At 36.8% G+C, this 27,378-nt stretch overlaps 3 protein-coding genes across 3 annotated transcripts; 1 reads left to right on the forward strand and 2 right to left on the reverse strand.

Annotated features, from left to right (window-relative positions):
- Positions 1 to 317: 317 nt before the first annotated feature.
- Positions 318 to 2,679, forward strand: LOC117419442 (transmembrane protein 229A-like). Its single transcript, XM_034032185.3, has one exon. The coding sequence runs from the start codon at positions 444 to 446 to the stop codon at positions 1,479 to 1,481; it is 1,038 nt and encodes a 345-aa protein (XP_033888076.3). The 5' UTR covers positions 318 to 443; the 3' UTR covers positions 1,482 to 2,679.
- A 5,872-nt stretch (positions 2,680 to 8,551) lies between these two features.
- On the reverse strand, positions 8,552 to 14,227 carry LOC117420085 (hyaluronidase PH-20-like). Its single transcript, XM_034033604.3, has 3 exons — positions 13,243 to 14,227; positions 12,007 to 12,096; positions 8,552 to 9,831 (listed from the first exon to the last, which is right to left on the reverse strand). Exons 1-3 carry the CDS (start codon positions 14,194 to 14,196, stop codon positions 9,394 to 9,396), a joined length of 1,482 nt encoding a protein of 493 aa, XP_033889495.3. The 5' UTR covers positions 14,197 to 14,227; the 3' UTR covers positions 8,552 to 9,393.
- Positions 14,228 to 23,978: 9,751 nt separating this feature from the next.
- Positions 23,979 to 27,316, reverse strand: LOC117420084 (hyaluronidase-4-like). The gene is made up of 3 exons (XM_034033602.3): positions 26,375 to 27,316; positions 25,387 to 25,476; positions 23,979 to 24,954 (listed from the first exon to the last, which is right to left on the reverse strand). The coding sequence occupies exons 1-3, from the start codon at positions 27,314 to 27,316 to the stop codon at positions 24,559 to 24,561; spliced, it is 1,428 nt and encodes a 475-aa protein (XP_033889493.2). The 3' UTR covers positions 23,979 to 24,558.
- Between the last annotated feature and the right edge of the window lie 62 nt (positions 27,317 to 27,378).

Below are 27,378 nucleotides of genomic sequence, written 5' to 3' on the forward strand. Positions count from 1 at the left end.
CCAAAAAGAAGAAATACACACCCACCCACAAACACCCCCCCCCCCCCCCCCCCCATATTTTAGACCCAAATCCCATTACAATAAATCATATTTACAGCATATACTTGAATTGTATTGATTCTAAACATCTGTTTAACCTTTACTCAAAATACGTATACGACAAAACGGCAGTCAAACTGTAAGTTCAGCGTTATTACTGCATTTTTTTTTTTTTTTTTTTTTTACTTTGGAGCACAGAAGAAAGGACGTCATACCGGGGACGTCCTAGTTTTAGCCAGACGTTACGTATCTCTCCAGTTTGCCAAAATAGAGGCGCTGTCAGTTGCTGGAGTTCAGAAAACAGCAACCAGCTACTTAGTCCTGGTACTGCTGTACATCAGGAAATACACTATGCCGAGTAAACAAAGGAGAGCACAAATCTAAACTGCTCATTAGGGGGGGAAATGAGAGTGATCATGACTAGCAGACGGCGTGAGAGTCAGCGGATCTGTTCAGTAGAACGCGCCAGTCAAAATCTGTCAAAGAGACCCCGGCTAAAGGATCTGTCCAGTCCTGAAAATGCAGGTAAACCATTTCAAGCGCTTCCAGTCTGGATGCGCCTATATGTCTATGGAATGCAGGGGATTTCTTTGGACATCCTCATTTCGTCAGTGCAGAGATTTGTATACACCACTGATATGAAGCTGCTGGGGTTCTCCTCTCCTTATCTTTGCATTGCCCATTCAATTACCCATTTTGCGCTGGAGAAAATGTATCTGCAGAAGAAGAGCTTCCAGGGGCGCGCTGTTGTTTTTAATTTTATCTTGTATCCTTTGGTCTATATAGGGATACAGCTTTTAGTGGGGAAGACGATTGTCAGCACAAATAACGCCAAATGTCTGTCTGTAGTCAATATTGCTGTTCTGTACCTCATCGCACTGTACTACTCTCAAGTGTTTCTCAAGCGATTCTTACGCCTGCAGTACCATTGCTCAAAGAAAGGCACACCGACAGCACTTATAGACATGTCTTCTCAACGACTTCCTGACATTATTCGATTCTTGTTCTTTGGCATGCATGGTTTTTTAGATGAAGTCCTTTTCACTTCATTTTTCAATCTTGTTGAAAATTCAGACCAAACCTTGACTGGGCACACCTCGCTGTGGTCCTTTCTAATGTACGGAAGCTGCAGTTTCGTGGTGGAAAAACTGTATCTGTATCTTCATTACAAAAGAGGCTGGGGAGCCTGGAAAAGGCTTCCAATATACATACTATTTATTTACACTTGGGAGTTTTCCTGGGGATTGGGACTTCGACAGTACAATGCTTGTTCATGGGACTATTCGCACTATCCTTTGAATTTTAAGGGGCTTGTAACACTGGTGTATTTACCTGGGTGGATCTGCATCAGTTTGTACCAGGACATGCTGTCTAACGTGCTGCTGCGTGTGGTATGTGCAGAAAGTAAAAACTCAAAAATCTCTGCTAATGGACGGCACTGAATGCCAGTCAAAGGACATTTAACTTCACCAATAAAGCCGCATCTGTCTCACTGTCGTTTTATATACAAAAACGTTTTTTAATAAAAAATGCTTTAATTTTCAGCTCAAATCGTGAGTGTATTTGATATATCAGTATAACGCAGCCTTTTATACAGTTTATAAATAGTTTAATATAAAATAATAATAATAATAATAATAATAATAATAATAATAATAAGAATAATAAGAATAATAAGAATAATAATACACCAAGAATTAATCTAAACAACCAACACCAGGTCAACTGCCATTTATGTACAAATAATAAACGCTTTTTTTTAAAATACAGAATCAAGGGGGTGTACTGGCAAAGGACATCTTGCTTTATAAAACGTTAAAAAATAAAAAAAAAAAAAATAAGCAAATGTTTATATAATGATATTTGATTCAATTATGGGATAAGCAAACTGACAATGGACAATTAAAAAAAAAAGTTAGTGTACATAACTATAATGCTTATATGATATGAACTTAATATTGCAACAGGGTTGCCAACCTTCAGTAAATTTGGGGAAACTCATTTTAGACGGTATAACGTATGTCACTATGCACTAATTCCTTTCCATTGTTATTAGAACTTGACATGTCAAAGTTCTAATCCAAGTGATAGAGGAGGGAATTTAATTGCCGAATTATTTTCAATAGGGGTTTAAAAATCCATTCACAGTAAAAGACAAACATAAGTTAATATTATTATGAGTTACATACGTGTAAGAATGTCCATCCGTGACAAATACTGTCGAAGAGGTTTGCAACCCTGAAAATGAACTTCCCCTTACGTGCAATAATTTAAGCGGATGTTTTGAATCTGTTAGTACACTAACCCAACATAAAGGATGGCACAGGCAAATACTTTTCTTTTCCTATAGTTCTACTGTCTGTTAACACTGGAGTACTGTGATATTTGCATATATTCTGGTTCTGGCAACAGAAGTCAAATGTAAATTTTACAAATATATAATAATATATACTTTGGCATGCATTTGGACAATTTTGTCAGAACAATCAATAAATGTTAATTGTAAATCAGCTAAGCAATATTTTTTGTTGCACATTTATGTATTAATACACAAAACATATTTGTTACACTTAGTAGTGATTAAATATTACATTGATTATTTAACAAGTACATTGTGCAGTTTTCACTGTTAGTTTTCAATTAAAAGCCTTAGCCAGCTATAACTTTGAATACCTTTTATTAAAAACATTTAAACCTAGTTTTATTAAAAATGAATAATCTGCTGGTTATTTTTCTTGTTATATGTCTAGTTTCATTGTGGATGTAGAACAAGGCAAGTTTTGTTTTGTTTAATTTATGTTCAACTGAGATATGAGGCCTTGAGGGTATGGCAGCAGCTTTGTAAAAATACTGATACAAAAAGGTAGATTTTTCTTATATGATGCAATACAACTTTACTTACAAAATCATATACAGAAGCCAATATCTGAAAGCCGAAATCTTAAAAGTGTTAGTTTATTGTAAACACACAAAAAAAGAGTTTTAGAATTGCTTAAGATTTGCATGATGCACCTGGACTTTCCTTATGCCATTCAAATCTTTTGTCTGAATTTATTATATTTACCCTTTGCTGCATTAAAAAGATGCTACTCATTTTCATTATGAAAATGCCTCTATTGTGATTGTGAGTCATACACAATCAACTTCCTGTTTTGAGAGACAAAACAATTGTTGGAAAAAAGACATGCTATATCTATTAACATGTTTTCTAAGAGTTATTATTATTATTATTATTTATTTATTAGCAGACGCCCTTATCCAGGGCGACTTACAATCGTAAGCAAATTCATTTCAGTTAATACCCTTATTCATATTTTTGCTGACTTTGTTTTCAACGAGGCCTAAAAACGGCTATCATTCTTTTTTTCTAATCTCTTCAAACAAAATGCAGTGTTCTGGGGTCAGCATTATTTATCCAACCAATAGGAAGAACTTGCCCATACCAGGTTTCAGTATAATTGGATGAGCAGTTCTCAGGAAATAGATATCCTCATTTGCTGCTTATATACCGAGCATGTAGCACCTGCCTGCTTGCTCCCCCTTTACTGATAATCGTGTTAGACAAGCTATGGGTTCTTATTATGACTCATATTACACAACACACAAAATATCATTTTTGTGTGGCACGGACAGGGAAGTATTATAGATGTGAATTAAGATGTTTTTCGTTTACCTGTGTTTTTTCTTGCAGGAATTTGAATACTAGGTAGTCTAGTCAAGTGGATGAATAACAAATGCTGGCAGGTCTCTTGATTTCTTATTTTGGAAGGGTCTGGAAATGCGATGTGTGATTTTAATAAAGAAATGACCAGTGCAAGTTTTATGGGACTTAATGAAAGGCTGCACAGTCAAGTTTATATTGGTTTTAGACAGAAGACTTACAAATAATGCTAGATACTATAATCGACAGGTTCCGGATTTTAGAGGGTACCACACTATTATTTTCATTAAGGATATGGTTGGGACCCCAAAATTATGCCGATACAGAATGCTGGTCTCTCAATAAAAACACAATAAAAGGTACACATTGGTATACAAAAGGTCTATTTTCTTAAAGGGTTTGTGTCATTTACACTTGTAAAGTGTATGCTTGTGTTTAGTGTACTTTGGTATGATATTATGTCCATTTTACATTTCATTTATAGGTTTTGTTATTGTTTTTTAAAGGTGAATCTTCAAGTGAGCTGTAGAAGAGCAACTTCGAATCTATCTTAAAAAAAAAAACTGTGGTACTTAATACGGGTTCTACAATGCTTGCATGAATGTGTTTTTATCCCATGTTAAAATGACACACTCCCTACAACATACAGTGCCTTGAGTTTTTAATACGGGTTCTACAATGCTTGCATGAATGTGTTTTTATCCCATGTTAAAATGACACACTCCCTACAACATACAGTGCCTTGAGTTTTTAATACGGGTTCTACAATGCTTGCATGAATGTGTTTTTATCCCATGTTAAAATGACACACTCCCTACAACATACAGTGCCTTGAGTTTTTAATACGGGTTCTACAATGCTTGCATGAATGTGTTTTTATCCCATGTTAAAATGACACACTCCCTACAACATACAGTGCCTTGAGTTTTTAATACGGGTTCTACAATGCTTGCATGAATGTGTTTTTATCCCATGTTAAAATGACACACTCCCTACAACATACAGTGCCTTGAGTTTTTAATACGGGTTCTACAATGCTTGCATGAATGTGTTTTTATCCCATGTTAAAATGACACACTCCCTACAACATACAGTGCCTTGAGTTTTTAATACGGGTTCTACAATGCTTGCATGAATGTGTTTTTATCCCATGTTAAAATGACACACTCCCTACAACATACAGTGCCTTGAGTTTTTAATACGGGTTCTACAATGCTTGCATGAATGTGTTTTTATCCCATGTTAAAATGACACACTCCCTACAACATACAGTGCCTTGAGTTTTTGTTTTAATACAAAAACAATTGGACGGCATTGTGATTTTTTGTTTTAATACCAACATTTAGCCCACCTTAGCTGAGGCTTTTTTTCTGCCACCCTGCTGTTTTTTCACACCCTTAATGGCCACCACTTATAATCACAGGCTGCGTATTTAGAATGCAGGATTGTCACTGGTCCATATCAAACATTTAAACGGAGTTAGATCACATCTGACCTGAGGGGAATAATCTTTAAAGTTTGTTTGTTCAAGTGGAATTATCAAGCATATACACATAGTACTCAATAAGGCCCTAGGATATCGGCAAATGTTCATCCCGGTGAACCATAAATATCAGGCAGAGGAGCATCGTATACTCCCCCCTCCGGACAAGGCTGGGAGTGAGGTGGTGGTGGTTGGGGAGTGAGGTGGTGGTGGTTGGGGAGTGAGGTGGTGGTGGTTGGGGAGGAGGTGGTCATTCGAAAACACGGCAGGGCTGAGTTTGCGAAGTAGGTTTATTTACCTTATAGGTTGATGGGAACTTGCCAGTAATTGGCTTGTAGATTGACCAATGAATGTACTAGGAACTTGTATTAATGATACTGTAGATTTCCTGCCTGAAAACCTTGCTAACTTTATATTCAAAGTTATTTTTCATCCAAAGCACTTGGAAGGTCCCTCTTGTTACCTAGAACTAACACCTTAGACTAGTTTTAATTTTAAAGTATTTTATTACAAACAGACACATTTACAGAGTAAGAGGCAAAGTGATCCCCTAACTTTCTTTCCAATTCAGAATGTCCAATTATTTGTTCCCCTAAACGCAGCAGATCTCCACACAGCTCAGGAGAACTGAATGTTCAGTGGGCGACCTCCAATCACACGACCAAGCCAGCTTCCCCTTTTACACCCAGGAACTCGAGAGCGGATGTCAGCGAGCTAAAGACCTCTGGAGGACAAAACCAGCCCTGCAGGTGTCCTCCTGAGCTCACTGGGCGCCTGGCCGGTAGGGCCCACTGTAGCATAATGAGGAGAAACAGCCCCTGCCAGTTTTGCCTCCCTAACCGCAGGAGCTCCAGAGCCAATGCGATGCTCCCTCTAGAATCTCCAGAGAAGACCGGTGACTTCGCACAGCACTTCCCTGACTGTTGGCCTCTTCCTCACACCACACAGCCGTGCTTTTACCAGGTGAGCTACTCGGGGACCGGGGGCCCCTGCCAGTGTTATATTTTAATAATTTATTCTCTGTATCAAGATTCATCTGGCATATCTGAGCCTGTAAAATCCTACACTATTTCTACAGACCAGGTGGGGCCACAACCCTGTAGCCTACTCACTGCTCAGTCAGGTTAACTGAACAAGGACAGGAACTGAAGATCACTCATTTTCCACAGGATTCTTTTTATTTTAATCCTGTCTCAGTGTTGAGTGTCTTCTCTACAACTTTCCTGCAACTGTTTGTAGGATTCGGAAATAGCAAAATGGCTGTGACACCATCTTTTTCCACCAACTGTATAATGAATGCCACAGCTGATTTGTTATGCCTGTCAACGCTTCTATATTAGACCTTTGCATCACATCCCCACAAATATTTACAACCTAAAATGTTATTTAAGCAGCCTCATTCACGCCTTTCTGGCAGTTATAGGGCACTAAGAAAACACCAGGTGCTTGATTATGAGATACTGTAACCCTACCATCCTTCTTGAATGTCAAGAAGGAAAGGTAAATAAAGTCAATGTAACTAGGTATGAAGAGGAAGGGGGATTCTGGGTATTTGTATGGTAACTTGTTAGCAGTAGGCTAGTTTCAGCACCAATGAAATTTTAGCACAAAAGGATCATTTAAAAAAATGTGATATAAAATATAAGAGTAATAATACAGACTTATTCCACTTTAAATTGTGGAATATTTCTGTGTGGCACACTATCAGGTAAATATCACCGTACATTCTCTTACAAAGTGTAGGTAGCCTGGCATCTAAACGGAGTGCTGTGTAAACGTGTAGTAGCCTATATTTAGAACATACTGAGGTTTTTTCTTCACTAGGTCTAGAATGTTCAGCAGGCCTACTGTATATGATGTGAATATATCAACCACTTTATGAAATATGTTAAAGAACTACAGATGATCTTGACTAGATTGCTGTTTATTTTTCCATAAGGGGGAGCTATTGGCTTGCTGTATTTTTTTGGTATTTGGTTCTATTTTGTAAAATGAACCACTTGTGTTTCTCCTTTCAAAACACAGCTGTAAGGAGATGCATCACATTTTGAAATTACAAGATTTGGAGCCGTGATGATTGTATAGCCAACTTCAGAATTAGCCTGCATTCCTGCTAGATATTTGATGCTTCGACATTTCAATGGTTCAAGTTGATGCAAGGTTTATACTAAAATGTACACACATCAATAGTCAAAATTAATTTTGGCCCGAGTATGGCTATATAATGAATATTGCTGATTCATCACAGTGCTCATAGTATCTAATGAAAATGTTCTTAAAGGGGAGATTTTCCTAATTTGAAAGGGACCCAGAGCTGAATCATAGTGGACATGTCAGGATGTAGCTTACCTGTTTTATTCAATAGTAATTTATTTTTAGTGTGATGAACATTCCAGCTCGACAAAAGAGAATGATCTTCAGGTGCTTCTTATGACGTTTTATGTGCCAGACAACATAGTATGAAAAGTTTTACCTGTCTCATAGATTCTGATCAAAACCTCCAAGGGGAACTTATGATGTCAGAGAAAGGTGTTTACTATATATTTGCATTTGAATGAGTAATTATTATTATTTATTTCTTAGCAGATGCCCTGATCCAGGGTGACTTACAATTGTTACAAGATATCACATTATTTTTACATACAATTACATTATTTTTTACATACAATTACCCATTTATACAGTTGGGTTTTTACTGGAGCAATCTAGCTAAAGTACCTTGCTCAAGGGTACAGCAGCAGTGTCCCCCATCTGGGATTGAACCCACGACCCTCCGGTCAAGAGTCCAGAGCCCTAACCACTACTCCACACTGCTGCCCATATCGCATTACATATACTGAGATTTACTCTCCTAAAATGGCTAAGGGATCACACGTTACTAAAAAAGGTTAATAAAGGCTGACCATCCCCTTATAAAATAGAGAAAATTGTCATAGAAATCCAAGTAATTTCTGTGTATTCAAAATCATATTTTGAGATAATTTGACCAGAATACACATTTTCTGATGGATCAGTCTCTATCTTGAACACAGGTTGTCAAACAACCCCAATGCTGTGTACTATGTACATTAAAAAAAAAAAAAAAAAAAACATGAACACTTAATACTACCCTTAGCAGTTCCCGTGGGGGCACTGTTCACAAATACATGATTTTTATTTCACCATTATTATTAGCAGTGTTAGTTATTGTAGTCGCCCTAGTAGTTATATTATTATTTGTTTATTTAGCAAATGCCTTTATCTAAGGCAACTTACAGAGACTAGGGTGTGTGAACTATGCATCAACTGAACCACAGACCTCCTGGTTACAAGCCCTTTTCTTTAACCACTGGACCACACAGCGTAATACATCTTCTAGCCAGTGCAAATAGCAAATATTGTTCCTAGGAAATGTTAACATAAGCATAAATTAATTGTTGCAGGATAGTGCTGTGGCCCCAAAGGTTATCGGCAGGAAAGAGACTCAGAGGCAAAAAACGCAGTTGTACGCACAAAGCACACTTTAATTAACAAAATGCAAATGAAACAAAGAAACAACAGCACAGGGGCCGAAATAAAAGGTTCAAACAAAAAGAATAAACACTTGTAGGCTGGGCATTCGTCTTCAAAACATAGTTCACATACTCAGCCTAAGAAAAAAAAAAAAACACCTGTTCTGGTTTTGCCTGGATTGTTCTCTTTTTGAGGCAGCTGTGCTGGGAAATTTGTAAGACTTCCCGGGACATTAAATGCCATCAAATTATGATTTTGTTTTTTTTGTACAAAATGACTCTGGTGTCCCAGTTTTTTGTAAATCAAGAGGTGGGAACCTTACCAACCAAACAATGGTTGTTTGCTTGTTATATATACATGTGGCCATTCCCCAATTAACACTCAATTATCTAATAAGGGAATGGCCACATTACACCTGCAGGTCCTGGCAGGGATGAAATTAACCCTATCCCTACCAAACTTACATTAAAATGAATTCATCTTTATTTAACCCAACACCCCAAACCACACACACACACACAGACATACATACAAACACACACACACACACACACACACACTATAGTATTAACTTATCAAGGAAGTAGCTTAGTATGTGTGCCAAACTTGTCCACTTCAAACGGCACATAAACAACATTACACACTTTAAAGCTAATCATACACTTCTTAGTCATTATTGTCTTTCAAATTACAAACACCTGTAGTGCACTGGTGTATGTTAAAAACATATGATAGGGTCATTGTAGTACATAACGTGACCACCGAATATAATAAGAATAAATAAACCAAGGACAAGTTCCACAGAAAGTGAAAAAATAAAACCCTTATTGTAAATTCCTCTGGAATAGTTATTTAAAATACTTATTTCATTACAGGGTTCTTTTGTGAAACAGAGACAGGTGAACTTTTCTTCCAGTGATATTACATCTTTCTGTGACAGTTTCCCATTCACTGACAGCTCACCACCTTTCGACCTCTGAATTTCAAAGCTTTGTGGATTCAAGTGCAGGTAATCACTGGAGTTCCAGTTCTTCCTGATACATCTTCCCTTGTTTTTGCAAAGTGCTGCACTGCAGAGTTTTGTTGCTGTGGTTATATTCAGGATGTATGGATTCAAAGTTTTTTCAATGTGACTTCTTAAGGCTACACAAGTATCCTGTAATATACAAAAAAATAATAATACAAACATTGTTAAAGAACAGCAATTGCGATAAATAAAAGTCAGCCATTATAAATAATACCGATACCACGGTGAATCTGCGGCACCTCAAGACACAGCACAGTGTACTGCAGTTATCATGCGGGCAGCTTGCAGTGTAAAGCAGTACTGTTTCCAGCAGGGGGCACCAGAGAGCTTTTAGGAATGTAATGGGCTGCATACCATTGCTTCTTAACGAGATGATTTCTGCTCAGGATGTGTTTAATACTGCCCTCTCTCTCGGGTACTCTATTAACAAACGCAGGTTCTGTGTTTTTAATATCAATTTGTTGTTTGACAACGAGACTACTAAACAAAATAAAATCTGTATTAAAAATGCTTTGCTGCCTGTATTAAATGCTGTTTTAAATGTTGTTCAGTGTTTTATCAATCAAGGATTTCATTTTAAAACTCCAGTAATAAATACTGTAGATGTCCTTGTTTCTGCATTTCTTATATATACCATGACTGGAGCAACCTTTTAAACTGCTGTCTGCTCATACAAGCGATCCATGTGCAATCAGGCATATATTTTGTCATTGAGTATTATATAGCTCTGTGGTTTATAAAAATAGTTTTTACATGTTTAACTTGATGTTGCTTTGAAGCCCGTTTCAGTTCTACGCTTTCCTGTAAAATGTTCCCCGCTGTTACAAGTTTGTTATAACTTTTTATTTATGTTTTTGGAAATGCTCTTCTTAGATATTTTATCGATCTGTAGTTTCAAGTCATTATTATTTGTAGTGTTTTAGATTGCAAGGTTGTGAGATTTTAAACAGCAATCTCACACGCCTGCATGGAAGTTAGAATCAGGGATGGAGGATTTATAAACTGCAGAATCAGGAATAGAAGACAGAGCAGGCATTTTCAATACTTGGAAATGGGACTTTTAACAACAATGCCTCCATCTTTTGTTTGAAGTAGATTATGATTAGCTGCTCCGCAGCTTAGTATGCAGCTCTGTACTGAATCCACAAGTTCATCGCAATTGACCCAGATGGTTGTCATTGCTGGCTTCATTAGGAGCACTAGGCATTGGGAAATGTAGTTCTGATGCTATTTTAAAATCCCAGAACCACATTCTCTTTAACAGATTTCCATAAGTGCTGTGCGCTACACCACTATCTGTGGAAGAGGCTGAAAGCAGAGCCACGCAATGCTGTTACAAAGCAATGCCAGCAGCATTCATCTGGAGAGCCTCTGCCCCAGATTTACAGCCTAATAAAGTCAAGGATACCAGATCTGATGACAGCACTGGAAGATGCTATTGATAGTGATGGTCTTGGAGTGGAGACACAAGAGGCTGTCCCTGGAACATCAGGTATCATTCACTACAAAATATGGGCAGCAGTGTGGAGTAGTGGTTAGGGCTCTGGACTCTTGACCGGAGGGTTGTGGGTTCAAGCCCCAGTGGGGGACACTGCTGTTGTACCCTTGAGCAAGGTACTTTACCTAGATTGCTCCAGTAAAAACCCAACTGTATAAATGGGTAACTGTATGTAAAAATAATGTGATATCTGTATAATGTGAAATAATGTATAATGTGATATCTTGTAACAATTGTAAGTCGCCCTGGATAAGGGCGTCTGCTAAGAAATAAATAATAAAAATAAAATTGGTATATATTATCTGCTGTATTATTGAATTGTGGTTTGTCACACTTGAACAAAAATTATTGTATTTCTTGCTCTTATTGTATTACTTGTATTGTAACACTTGAATGTATTTGTATTTGCTTGCGATTGTAAGTCGCCCTGGATAAGGGCGTCTGCTAAGAAATAAATAATAATAATAATAATAATATAATTTGTATAATTCAAGCCTCTCCATGCACTGAAAAACAATACGTGTTTAAAACAAATACTTAAATACAGTAGTTCCTGGTTGAAACAACAATCTGGATTGTTGGGGGTACATCAGGACCAGGGCTGCAAACTTAGTTTATCAAACAATTTTAGAATTGTAATTGCAAGACAAAATTGGAGTCCAAAGTATATATTATTCTTACAAAACAAAAATACATATCACAAAAGTTTGTAACATTTAGCATGTTTAATAAAAAAATATACTGGATATTCTTTCATGTTTACTGTTTTAGGCTTTTACATTTTAATATAGCAAGATAATACGTACCATGCTCTTTGTAAAATTTAGACTTCCCCACTGAACAATACCTGAAACACCTAAAGCCGCAGCTTCTCCAAATGTATGCACGTAGTCAATCTAAAAACAAAACAAAAACAAAACATTGGAGACATGGTGGCAAACACTTAGAGATAATTATCTATGGTCCACAAAGCAAGGCGCAGAATAGTACAATTATAATGCATCTAAATTGAAAGTGTTACATGGATAGAATCAATGTTATACAAAGTACAGTACCTAGTATGACGTATGTTACATATCACTATAATATACATTATACATTGTAACACACACATTTTATTATTCAATCCTAGCCTCCTATATACGTTTTGGATTGCATCATTCACTTACTGTGCTCTTATTACAGGGTTATGAGAGCCCTCTTTATGTGTCTGCACTGATTTTCATATACGATCATAGCTCCAGATAGCAGAACACTTGATTCTAGTTTAATCAGAAATAACACGAGTAATGATTATAAAAATAATATTAAATTATTGGTCACAACCAAAAATGGTGAGCATTGTCCTGTGCATCTGGCCAAAATCAGTGGTCTCAGCAGTTGCCCTGATTGATTGCTCTCTCTTGTGTACATTGCATGCTATAGCCTTACTATTAAACAGGTTCAACAACCATTCAGCTCTAACAAAATAAATTACACTCTATTACTTATTTAACTCAGTAAAAAAAGTGCTTTAATCACTGTTGCTGTAATTATATTTAACATTTTTGTCTTTTAAATTATATTTTCATACATCCCCATGAAACTAGGATATTTAACTAAAATTAAGAGGCATTTTAATACAACCTTTTTAAGAGGAAGTAGAAACCCCAGCCCAATGTCCAATTACTTTAAAGAAATTAGACTGGAATGAGACATTGGTTGAAGCTATGTAGGTATCTAACTGCTCCAAGTTGCAAACACCTATCTGCTCCTTCATTATAAATCTAAGAGATAGGAGGACATTGTGTAGGCTCTAACAGGACCACTATATTATTATTATTATTATTATTATTATTATTATTATTATTATTACCAGTTTTGGCAGATTCAAGAAAGGGATTTTTTTTTAATAAATGGTTTATTATTCCAAGCATAAACTTCTTCATTTGCTTTTCTCTTTAGTACTCACTTTATGCTACTGTAGCTATGAAAATACAAGTGAAAAAGTCCTACTGCTAATACTAAAAAGTATTACTGATCATTACAAAACTATAACTCACCTCAGATAGATATTCTGTATTATTGTCTTTAAATGCAGGCTGAGTATATGCATACACAGGGAGAGAGTATGACGGATTGGGAAGCATGGCAACTCGCATTGCTTCCTGCAGACGATGGCGAACAAACAGCAGGGCCTTAGGGGAAGCCTTCAATATTATCTCCAGATATATTGATGGGTAAAGAGCAGTGGATTCATTCCAAAGCCACTGAAGCTGATTGTTTCTTTCTAGTTCAATATCAGGACATCTTCCAGTATAATTTATAGTTTGACTGTAGTCATGATTGTAGCATTCAGGGAATAGGTAGTAGCCCCATACACGCTTATGTTTTAATGACTTTCCCAGCTTCAAAGAGTTCTTAAAATAACTTGTTGCTGCCTGTTCAAACTCATCTTTGGCAACATGGTAAGCTTCTTCAAAGGTTAGGGTTAGGTCCCTCTGCTGAACGAGATCAGTAGAATATCTTCTGTAGATGTCTTTTTCAGCCCAGTTTCTAACCCACTGTGGTCTCCAGTCCTCCAAGTCAAGGACAGCTAAGCCAGGGTTGTCGTAAGGAATGTAGAAATCAACATCTTTCTTTGCTTGTTCATAATGTTTTTTTAAATTAACCAGTTGGGGGAGACCCCCGTTGAATGACTCACCCGTTATTTCATTTACAGTAGGGTAAATGCCAAATCTGTCAGAGTAGAATATTGAAACCGTCTGATTGGTGGCAGTTTTCAAAGTACTGCTCACATATTGAAAATATTTCAGGTCCAGATCAAGTCCATATCTTGACTTGCACAATTCTGTGGGAGCATTCCACATGAAAATGAATGGCACATTTTTTAATAATGGAGGAGCAGCTTGAGGCATTGACTTGCATAAGGAAATCACTGTTGCTACAGCAATCCACTGGCTCAATCTCCACAATTTTATGCCACAGAAGAGTTGCATGGGGTTGAAAGCTACCATTGTTTTTCAATGTATGGATCACCAATACCTTTAAAGGTCTGAAATAGGAAAGCGTTAAAAAATCATAAAAATCAAGTATCATGTACAATGCATTTCAAAGAGGAACAGCAGGGAATCCAAACAACTTATCTATTTCTTACTATGGCAAATTTATTTTTTTATTTGAAGTTAGGCTAAAACTTCAAGAAACTAAAGCCTCCATTAGTCTTATTTACATAGTGCCAAACTTGACATGATTGTACTGTGTTTGGTATCTGGGAGTAAAAGCAAACAGCAATTTCTTACTAAAAGGAGACTGGTAAAATAGCCATCAAAAATTGTATTGGATAGTCTGGTGCAACTTGTCATGTTTAAAATATGTCCACACATTTTCATTGACCAAAGAAGTGCAGAATATTTAATGTGGCGAAAGGCTAATAATGCATGGAATTCCATTTCATAAAAAAATCATAATACACTATGAGAATTCCACAATAACACAATACCTTAACACTAAATCACACTTACCTATAGCACTTGCTGGTGCCTGTTACCTGCAATCTTTCCTCCCACAAATGTTGCAGTAAAGTTGACTTTGCTTGAAAAATGTTCTTGTTCAGAGCAGCAGTGTGGAATAGTGGTTAGAGCTCTGGACTCTTGACCGGAGGGTCATGGGTTCAATCCCAGGAGAAGGACACTGCTGCTGTACCCTTGAGCAAGGTACTTTACCTAGATTGCTCCAGTAAAAACCCAACTGTATAAATGGGTAATTGTATGTAAAAATAATGTGATATCTTGTAACAATTGTAAGTCACCCTGGATAAGGGCGTCTGCTAAGAAATAAATAATAATAATGATTAGCATTATGCAATGTTTTAGGGAAGACAGAGAAAGAAGTGGGGTTAACAATTGTAAGTCGACCTGGATAAGGGCATCTGCTAAGAAATAAAAATAATAATAATAAACCAAATCGAAAAGGCAACTTAATCTGTCCTATAGGCTTGTGTGGACTTTGACTTAGAAAACAAAACCAGAACATTTTCAAGCTGGAATGTTTAGTTTATGCTTGTATAATAAAAAAAAGTGGCTTACCTGTAGAATATATGTTTATTCTTGTGATGTTAGGCACTTAAAATGAAAGGTTAAAATTGCAGAACCAATATTACCAGATATGCAAGTTAAAGATCCTGTTAATCACTGCCTACTATCACACATCAGGTAATAGTCAACTTTGTCCAGATATTGCTGGAGGAAGAGGGTGGTGGGGATTGATGCATATCAACACCATCTAATCAGCTAACTGATAACTGTTAACTATTAACACGCTGACATGCATTGGAATCCAATGGCATTTATGTAAAATGCTTAGGCTAAACACTTTGGGGTAGATGTACTAAAGTGTTGTGTCTGCTGCAATTGTTGCAAACCACATGCAAACCAGTCAGATGTGTAGCGTGAAATGTACAAAACAAGCGCAACGCTGTGAGCATCATTTTAACGAATGCTTTGCAGCCACAGTTCTTATTTGCACTTTAGCCTTAAATGAATATGTAATTCTGGGTGTTGCTGCAGAAATTTGCAAAAACAGGATGGAGATGGGTGGAGTGCAAGTGAGGGATAAAAGATATTGTAATGAGATGTACTAAAGCTGCGGGAAATTGCGACACAATTGCATCAATTTGTTAAGAACTTTTGAAAGCTTTAAAAAGTTTTAAACAGTCACAATTGTTGCTGGCATTTCCCAGTCTGCTTTTTCTCGTGTATTGCCAGTTGTGCTCAATGTATTTTTGAGACGAACACCCAAGTACATAATTTTCACTAAAGTCACGGTGTACTTGCAAGCCTTGAAAACACTTTTCTATGGCATTTCCGGTTTTCCCAAGCGTGTTGGGAGCAATAGACTGATCTATTGTGTGTTCATTGTCTAGGCTACTAAGTAGACCAAGTTAATGCAGCAGCATGATTTATTTTGTGTTACCAGTAGGCTAAAGTACAAAAAAAGTGTGCTAGGTGTTCATTTGATTTTACTACTGTACTGTATACTGTATAGGCCTATTGTTCAGATTTATATTTTTACATAATGTAATGTGTAGCCTACCCAAAACACATTAGTGTTATTTCAGCACAATGATTTATATTTAAAATACATCGAGAACTATAAATGTATGTGTGTGCGATTTTATTATATTGTTTTTAAACCTGACACCTCCTTATGTTGGACAAACATGTCCGGTTTAGTGAGAGGCTACTGTATGATTCTGAGAAGCTTTTTGGGAGTGAAGGTTAGGGCCCCACTATAGACTGATGGGATTAAACTACCTTTCATTTTTTATATACGTAACAGTATTACAACAGGTAAAATGAAGACGGAACAGAATGCATTGTACAGATGACGTTTACATTTAACAAAAACAATGTTATTTGATTCTTGCAGCCTTGCATGTATAGATGTTATCCTTCGGCACTCTCTGCTGCAGCAAACCACAACTCAGTTGCTGCTATTTTATCTGAATAAATGTTGCACAGCTCTCGCTAGAGAGCTCACTAAGATGACGCAAATAATATTTAAATTAGTATATTGCGGCTCTCTTCGTTAACATATTTTTTCTTAGTACATACGACAAAATGTGCACTTTGCGAATTGTCGTAACGAAAATGCAAACTGCGGTATGTTTGCACTGCGACTGGTCCATCTTAGGCCCTGTCCACACTACATAACTGATCTCGAGAACCGTACTCGAAACCGCTCTAATTAATACAGAGCAAAGCGTCCACACTGAAGTACCGTTTCATGTTTAGTGAGGGTTAATGCGTCCACACACCATTAGAATAGTTCAGTTACAATTCCCAGCAGCGCAACGAACCGTGGAAAAATGCCCCATATTAACAGAGGTCCATATTGCATAAATGAAATATAACAAGTATTGTGGAAAAAGTAAATCCGAACACACACACAAGTAGGGCTTGAAGTTTTCAGGTTTTATTTTTAATCAGGTGAAGCCCCTTTAAACAGATTGAGATGATTCTGTTTTATAATTAAACTCAGAAAAAGCTGTTAATTACGAAACAATCTTTGTTTTTACCTTCATATCTTGCCTGAGCCTAATTCTAGTCCTCTTAATTTTATTTCAAACAGAGCTGACAAATTACGTCATTTGTTCATCCCCGATCCTACTTTTAACTTGCATTTCATTTTTGCAGTTGCCTAATTTAACGTTGTGTTTTTGTTATTTTCCCCACTAGTTTAACAGAGATGTCCTGACAGATTTTTTGAAGCATAAAAATGAATACTTAGTGCGGAGTGTACACTGATAGCAAGTCCTTCAGGCGCCTGCTCTGAGTATTTCGCCAAACATACCACAAAGCATTTTGGGATATTGGGGGATACACACAAAAATGTAGTTTGGTATTACAGCGTCCACACTTCTGATAAACCGCACTACCTGATGCGATCTAATTAGAACCGGACTCGAGACTACCTCCTGAGGTGGTCTCGAGTCCGGTTCTCGAGTACGGTATTAAATGCTGCGTAGCGTGGACGCAAACCGTATTTAGCACTTTTAAGCCGGCTTAAATCCAACTAATACGGTTTAAAGGCATAGTGTGGACAGGGCCTTAGTACATCTACCCTTTTATCTATAGCAATGTAGAGCCTATATTTTGGTTTTTAAAGTTCCCTGTGATGCTTGTACGGTAAATGAAAAAATGGTTTCCGTATCTATTTAATGATAAGCTTAAAATATGCATACACACATTGATTTAACATAAAAGTTCAGGATGTTTCGGATAAAAGTCATCCTCTTTATGGAATGCATTGTATGTATTTGGTCTGTATGGAAAAATCAGTCTCCAACTTTTGTTACTCCTTAGATCCTCTGTTTCCAATACCATGTTGTTGTTTGTTTGGGGAGAGGGTATACAACTATGTCGAAATGTAAATACCAGCATTGCAAACCACAGAATTGTGGCACTGGTTTGACTTACCTGGATTTTGTCTTATCTCTGATGTTAATTGTAATTGAATCCAAGGCTTTTGTTTTCAGCTAACTGTCTGGTATTCCTGCAGGTTTTACAGGCACATCCAAACCCCCTCTGACCCTGTTTGATGTTAATTCTTGTGCAACCCTATCAGGTACACCCTTGTGGTAAATCTGAACCCCCTGTGATATGTGGGACACACCTCCCAGGGCTGATCCATGTTAGAAGAAAAATGTACCCTTGTCACTTACTAGTATTTTAATAAAGAAATCAAACTATTCAGCATACAGCTTCAGAAGCTGAGATTATACTAACCATCAGTAAACCCTCTAAACTGTAGTTCAGGTTAACATCTAACCCATCTCTTGCTAATAGCTCTTACTTGAATTGGGTCTGCTTTACAAGCAGTTGAACTTTAACTTTACACATTAACTTAAGTGTGTTGATACCCACCACATGAATAACATTTTGAACCTCTCCCCTTTGTTCGACTAAACATATTTTGCATTTATACTATCAACCTTTTGAGTTTAAGAAAAGGGAGGGGTTATCTTTGCTTATCTGTAACACATTTATTAGAAAAAAGCATAATCCACATTGAACTCAACATAAAAGACCCTTTTTTAATGTAAGACAAGGGCAGTCAGAGTATTGCCTTGAAAAGAACAAATAGTCATTGAAGCAGTTTCTTTAAAAATATGTAGGCTTTGTACATGACTACATGACTTAAATACATCATAATACATAATTGTCAGGATTAAACAAGCATACATCACAATATATTCAGTAATATAATAATACACAATAATTGTCAGTTTAAACCCACTCACTAAAAGTCATCCTGTTCTTGTAGCATGTCTGAATTGTATTAAGCTATGATGAATATATTTAACATACTGTTATGAAAGAATAAAGATTAGGTTTACTGTACTGTTATGTAAACCATGCACCAATTATTCCAAATTCTAGGCATTGCCATATAGTGCTGAATTCTGAAGTTGAAAAACAAAATTGAAAATCTCCAAAGTAGGCTTTCACTAAATTTGTTATTGTCATCAGTACACTGAAAAAATCAAATGCTGCCCAAAGAAGTTCATGTGGCACTGAACCATATGCATAAACCAAATCCAGGAATGTCACATGGAGCTCCTTCCTCTCCTTTTTAACTGATTGAATTTGTTGCCAGGTGACGCTGATGTGTTCTAAGCATCCTGGGAAACCTGGAATGCCCACTTTTTGTACTGAAGTGTCAATAAGACAATCTCCATAATGCTGAAGATAATCTTGCCTTCTACGTTTAATAGGGAAATAGATATATATATATATATTGTAGCACAGCGGGGAGGGGGTTGAAATCCTCCCCGCAGTAAAATGTGTAGTTTTGTTAATTGGGGAAGGGTTTTGTTAATTGTTTTATTATTAATTATCCCCTGCACCTGGTAGCTATTGTTAAATTAGAACCAGGTGCAGGGTATTTAAGAGAGGCAGTCAGTTTGCTCAGGGTTGCTGAGGAGAAGGAGGCAGAAAGGAGTGCTCTGCTTCCTGGCAGTCGTGAGGTAAAAGTGTGCTGTATTAAACCTGTGTGGTTTTTTGTTTATTGTTTGGTGGGGAAACGGCCTAGCTGTTCCACTTGTAGTCACAAGGGTGTTCCTGTGTGTTTAGTTAGTACTCCTTTGAGGAGTTAGGCTTTTGTTTGTTTTGTTTGGGGTTTATGAATAAATATACAGGCCCTGTCCTGTTTAAATAACCTCTGTGGTCCAGTAAATGTTTTTTTTACAATCAAGAAGGTCCCGAATTGTAGCAAGGCACCCCTACTTTGTTACAATATATATATATATATATATATATATATATATATATATATATATATATATATATAAATATGACGGCAAAAGCCAAGATCTTTGGCCGGACAAGCAAGACGCTGTCTGCCATGTTATTGTTTTGTATTTTTGATTTTAAAAACCATGTTAGGATGCGTGACTGATCAGCTACTGATTATTTAACTAGCTAACAGTCACACATCCTTATTAAACTCGTGCAGACTATGGCCGAGGGGTAATAAGATAATTACTAGTTAGTTAACCCCTCAAGTCAGAATATAAAAGCCTGCAGCTTTTCTTGTTCAAGGAAAGAGTGTTCAGAGTGGCGAAAGAGTGGAGAACTGAGGTAACATTGGAGTTTAAAGATAACAATGGCGAGACATGCTGGCTTTGCACCAGCACAACACAACTTGTTGCTATTTGTTTGGCCAACGTGCCCTTTTGCACTCCACGTGGAGCACCTTTACTGGATGCGCCACTCGGGAGCCCCTTGTTTATTATTTAATAAACGCGCTGAGCGCCATTGCGTCTCAGTTTCACCAGCCAGTACTTGTGTGTGTGTTTGGATTTCTAGTCTGACGTCACCACCCCACAGCCATCTAGTTCACAGTGACCCTCACAGCATTTAAGAGTTCTGTGTCCCATAATTGTGTTTGAATTTATTTTTAATCCTTAGTTTAAATCGATTTTCTTCTTCTCAAACATGTTGCATTAAATCATCACCCAGAAGAATGATTTGAACACATCCATTCCAATAATTGTGCACAATTGAGAATCCTACGTACATTTCAGATTTTGCATTGACGTTGGCAAAGCTTTTTCATGGAGTGCTATAACTCTCCATGATTCTGTGCCTCTGTTTTAAACAACCAGTTGGCAATTTTAATATGGCGGCTCTCTAAGTAGGAAAGTTTTCCAACTACTCCTCGTGATACATTTGCATAAACAGCCCCAGATTCAGTTAATTCATATTTTTGTAATTGATCTAAACCTAAAAATAGAAATTGTCAAAATATGTGTTTGTGTGGCAGGTTTTTCCACTGAAAAAAAGGCTTAATCAAAGCTTATCCTCAAGCGTAAACACAAGTACTCAGGGAATTTCAATTACAGTCTTGTCACCAAGAGACATAAACGTCCCTGCCTATCATGTGGAGCTTGCACCCACCTGTAAGGAATTAAGTACAAAACCATGACTGAGATGTAGCTGCAGTTATCAGGAAAAGAAAATGAACAGAACTGACCTGGTGCAAGTAAGAGTTGTCTGTTCAAAATGTTCCTGACACACAGAGATAAGCCAGCATCTAAACTTTGCACAAAGGCTGTAGAGACTATATAAAACAGCAGGCGCTTGAAGGTGCATTCAGAAAGCTTATCTGAGTCCTCTCCTGATGACTGACCATGCCTGTGCTTCTTCCAGAAGACTTGGTAATTGACCACTACTTAATTTCTGTTCATAACTAGGTGTTACATTATTATGTCTAAATGACAATGTTTATGCAATATGTGTGTAAGTTTTGATTATTGGAATAAGTAAAGGAAATGTGTTACATTGTGCTTAAATCCTTGTTGTGTGCGCTCCTTAACACACAAGTGCACACATAGTTTCTTTTCACACTTTTGTATTTAGACTAGAATCTCTTGAGAGATGGAGTGACTAGGATATTCCATACATTTAATAATCGGTGCAAGCAGCTCTAAATACCTTTGTAGGAAACAGTATATTTATAATAGAACATTTATTAAACCTTAATACACAGTAAAAAAAAATATGTACTCTTATAATAAACAAAAAATTGTACCCAATCAATGTTTCAATAATTTGATGATAATAGTCCAAACTTTTATCAAATTGTATATAATAAAGTTTCACTGATGGCAAAACAAATCACTTGTTCCCATTATGTCACACAAACATTTTATATAATCATATAAACATTCTAAGTACGTAAACATTTTAAACATTTTAAAATGATGCTACAGTACAATTTTCCAATATCAGTCATACCACAATAAGATACATGGATATTTCATTTTATATCACAATCATGTACATGTACACAGATATTGTTCTACCATTTTAGACTTCATAGCTAAATAATATATTTTTTAATGTTTTTATAGCTTTATATATAACATTCAACTTCATGTCACTGAATGAATCACCCATTTAAACTTACTATTCTACAAATATTGTTTCAATCTGTTAAAAAAAGTCCTTGGATACGTTTGCTTTAATATTGTCTTCAGTTTCTGTTGCCTCTTAAGTATAACCAGTTTTACATCCTATTACCCTCAACCCACCCCTCAAAACAACAACAACAACAAAAATATTTTTAAAAAAAACATATATTAAAAACCAACTCCTGGAAGGCACAGTATTTACCGCAAAAATAATATAACAATGCCGAAGATTTTCTCTGAAACATTTGTCAGCCATTGTAGGTAATTGTTTCACTACATTAATCTACTAGATCAGTGAATATTGTATCACATTTTTCAGTCACTTAAGATATTTAAGTTTCAAGTTAAATATGGAACTACTGTATTACAAATAAGCTTAAAAGGAGGATTTACATCATCATGGGTATATGGCGCCATGAACTGGGCATGGAGAACAGGAAAGACTTTGGAATATTTTTGGAAAGGGCTTTTTTTGTTTGGACTTTGACAGTCGATGCATCATGTGCAAACCCAGCAAAACGTGTTAAGATGAAATTAGGGAAAATATGTACATAACAACATTTGTGAAATATGTAAATAAAAGTGATGTAATATTTGGGACCATCACTGTAGATATGCTGTTCCACATCAACCTTTCTTGCATACTACAGAGTCTACTAATATAGGATTTTATCTTGTCAAAGTCTCCCTTCTTTTACCATAACCACCCCAGCCAATATTGTCAAATTGGTGCCAACAGGATTTGAACCAGCAATCTTTTGATCACATAATTCACCCTATACTTGCACGTCTATGTGCCTTTACTATGTGAGCTATTGGAGAACTAATCCAAGTGTTCCTAATATAGACTTCAAATCATATATCTATTAAACAAGTACATAAAAAGCCAACAAATCCATGTAATATGTGGCTCTGAATCAGATAAAACTGTATGAAAAAAAAAAAAAAAACTATACAACAAAATTTGCTTATTCAATGTCCTTAATTTGTAATGACAGAGGTGCCGGGGCTCAAGCAAAGATTTAATTTTAATTTTGAAACTTAGGACTTTGAACGTTAGTCAGTATTATGGTCTTCACACACTATAAGTACAACTACTTCTAGTGTTTACAACCGCGTTCTATTCTATATCACATATAAAGTAGTAGGCCTAGCTGGTGCATTTTTTTTTTTTAATGATTATGGCAATTTTAATACTACACAGATTAGCTAGCTCAGGCTGCCATACACAGTATATACAGGTGTCTGATATAGATATGGTAAATAGAAAGATACCGGTAACAGTATACAATAAGGTTTCTTAGCTTAGTCATGTTTCAAAACATTCAGAACTATACTGTAACTACTTGAATGTAACAGGCTATCTTTTTAGTTATTTAAAAACATTTCCTTGGTGCTTGATTGATTTTGCCATTTATTATTATTTTAACCACCATTACTTCATGCAGCACCACACTCTTTTCATTTTAACTTTGTTACATAAATTCCAGTTTTTATTTCTCTACTTCTATCGCACGTCTCCTGTTCTCCGGGACTCACACGCGGTGAACTTGGGTGTTGTGTTGACAGACAGCTGCAGTATTTTCTGATGTTTTGAATAAACTGGGCAAGTGACAATACTGCAGCAATAATCTTTAGAAACGTATAACATTTAATATCCTTGTGTTATATGATAACAATGTAAACCTTTCATACCACATAAAAAAAAAACCCTGGCCAGCAGATTCAATTGTTTCACTGCCATTAAAAAAATAAAAAAAAACCTGAAGGCAAGCTAGCAGCTGAGTGAGTCATGTGATGTGCACGTGGAGGCGGATCGCTGCCTTGTTGCTGCTGCTTGCATCTCTAGTGCATGAAAGGACTTTCAGAATGGATACTGTGTTGAGAATTTTAAGAAAAAAAAAATGAGATATTTACTTGAATTACTAGATTGCAGCAAGCCAAGAGGTGTTGGGGCTATGAACTGATAAGTCTAGAGGCGGCTGGGCTGAGCCCCGGCTAGCCCCGGCACAAATTAAGCAGTGATCATGACTGCTTGTTTGGGTATGGTGAAGTGGTGATTATGGACTATTTGGCCGCTGGTCCTGCCTGTTAAGGACGCCAGGTTAGCAGGGGTGGACTGTGTCAAAGCCATGCCCGTTCCCCACATCAAGGGGACTGCCTGCATTAAGGTGGAGGTTGGGGATAGGGTTACAACTGGGGTTGCAACGGCAACAGCCAGGTGAGTTTACCTGAGATTTATATAGCATACAAGGAAGTGATCTAATAAGAAAGCAATCATTCATTCAAATAATCCCTCCCCCAAATTTCATCTTAGGCTTCTAACAGTTTGATGAATATGCCATCCATATGCATTCATTGAAATAGTGGTCCTATATTCCTAATCATTGGTCCATAGTCTTCATACAATGAAGTTCACAACAGAAAGTAAAAAAACTGTCACCACAGAATTGAAAGGTTTGGATGTGGAGCTATCAGGTTTTCCTGGTTTGTCCAGGATGTCACATTTCTGTCCACCGTACCCTTGGTAACAGTGGCAAGAAAACTTCTCTCTCAAGTCTGAGAGTTCCTCACTTGAAGCCTGTCCTGTGACAATAAACTCACCCTCATTTGAAGGCTGTATCATGTAGCTATTTGGGTGCAAGTGTAAATAGTGAAAGGCCTGCCAATCCTTTCTCACACACCTCCCGTTGTTCTGGCAGAGAAACTCGCTGCACACTTCAGCTGCTTTTGTCACATTTGTGATATACAGACCCAATTCATAATTCATAAACAAATTTACTTTGGAACAGTTGTGCTGCAAAAAAAAGAAAAAGAAAAAAGCAGTCAATTTATTATAAACCAAAACTTTAACAGCGCCGGTGAATGAAAGCGCTAACTTTTATCAAAATTAGTTACATGCGGGGACTTAATTCTTCACCCTGAAATAGCAAGTTTACCAGATTTAGCACCATGAGACATTACAGCTACTCCCCATGAGCTCCACAAACCTCTTTAGTTGACAACAAAATATTGAGTAAAAAACTACATTATAAAACACTCAATGGTGGTATATGTAGAAATATTTTTTAAAATGTACAAAATTATATGACAGACGTTTGGTCTAGAAACCATTTTCAGTGTTTTCCATGTCTTCAATTGAGGACATTGTTCTGTTTAAATGTTTGTCATACCATTTAGCAAATTTATTTTAGCATTAATACTATATATATTATAAATACATACTTACTCTGGATGAGGTCAGATTGAGATCTCCCCAAATAACAAATCCTGCAGCACCCAAAGCTGCACTTTCACCAATAGTGTAAATAAGATCTTGCTGGAATTTGAAACAAATTGTGCTTTAGTTAGAGCACCATCTAATAAGGCAATATAATACATACACAGAAGCACTGGGTCTCATTCATGTCAGCATCACTTTAAAAGGCAACCACATATTCACATTTACTCCTTTTACCATTGAATATTGTTTAGAATTTTCAAGAATTTCCATTTTTGGGGATTTCCTACTGGTACAGTTTTAAGTGGTATACCATGCTTAGGGGATTCTGCTCCATTAGTTTCATATTTAGGAAATACAAACTTTTTTATGAGATATATGGCAAGAGGGGAACTGGCATAATTGGAACGGAACTGGCAAAAAAAATTGAAAGGAAAAGAATGTTGAGCTTTTCAGCTTGGCTTTTCAAGGGACATTCTTTTTTTCTACAGAAAGTAAGATTACTTAGTACTTTAGAGATTGATATGTTTACAACTTTGTTTAACAATTCCTTTCCACAAAATGAAGAATTAAGTTGTATGTATGAAACAGACTACTATAGAGAGAATATGTAAGGATCAGTGCGTTCAGTACTAAAATGTATTTTTGTTTACTTATTCAGAGGACAACAACTCACCTCACCAGATACCATGCAATTGGAATCATGGTAAATTGGTAGGTGAGTTCATGTTTAAACCTATACTGAGGCATGTATATGTCTTTCTTGGACCTTTTGCTTTAGGCCACACACTGCTCTGCCTGTTTGCCTTCATCCAACATTTATGGTTCACAAGATTTGAATACTGTTCAGCAAATGGAAATGGCTTTTGCATAACTAACTTTGACTATTCCCACAATAATATGTGTTTACCACAGTGTGTGTTTTACTATAATTTGATAAAGTTTACCACAGTAGTCATTTATAAGGGATCTCTTTTTTTGGCTTAACAATACATACCATTGACAGAAATGACAGTGGATCATCGCGGTATCCAAGGCGAGTGTAGACAAATGTTGGCAGATCATAATCCATTGATGTCATGGAAGCAATCCTCATGGATTCAAGGACTCGGAATCTGGAGAAGTGTAAGTTGTTGATGCTGTCCGCATGAGATTTCTTAATAGCTACGGATGGGAAGAGAGCTGTACTGCTGTTCCATAGCCAGAAGAGTTCATCATTCCTAAGGCTTTCCAACACAGGGCAGGAGCCTGTATAGTTCTCTTCATGAAGATTGTAATTGTGGCAGTCTGGGTACAGGTAGTAGCCCCACAGGCCTTTCGGACGGTTTTGAATTCCAAGCTCAACTGTCTGCTTCATGAATGCCATGGCGCTTCGCTCAAACCTGTCCTGGGCTAAATGTTCAATTTGCTCAGCAGTAACATTTATATAGGCCTTGGATATTAGCTCCCTGGATTTCCTCTTGTATATGTCCTTCTTGTACCAGTTCCGCTTCCACTGTGGCCTCCAGTATTCCCAGTCTATAATTGCCAGTCCACTGAAATCAGCTGAAGGTATATAAAACTTAATGTCTTCATCTGCTTTCAGTAGATGAGTTTCCAAACTGCAGTTCTGTGGAATCCCACCATTTACTGGTAAGCCCTGTTCTGTGTAGAAAGGATAGAATCCAAGTCTGTTTGCATAAAATATGGTGACATTCTGTCCTGTTAAAGAAGCCCTTGGGCTCCCATTGATGTGAAACATTTTGAGATTGACACTTATATTGTACTTTGTTGTACAGAGGTCTATAGGTGCATTCCAAGCAGCAATAAAAGGTTTTTTTCCTATCACAGGAGTTTTGGCAGGTTTCAGTGCAAATGAAGAAGAAATCAGAATCAACATCCATGTGCAGCTCAAAATGCATGTTAAAGGTACTGCATGGTTTGATGTTACTTTTCTCATCTCTGTAGAATTTCATTCAACCTAGAAAAGAAACAAAAAACGCTTTATATATAAATGTAAGG

Source organism: Acipenser ruthenus, chromosome 14, assembly GCF_902713425.1.
Source record: "Acipenser ruthenus chromosome 14, fAciRut3.2 maternal haplotype, whole genome shotgun sequence".
NCBI lineage: Eukaryota > Metazoa > Chordata > Actinopteri > Acipenseriformes > Acipenseridae > Acipenser > Acipenser ruthenus.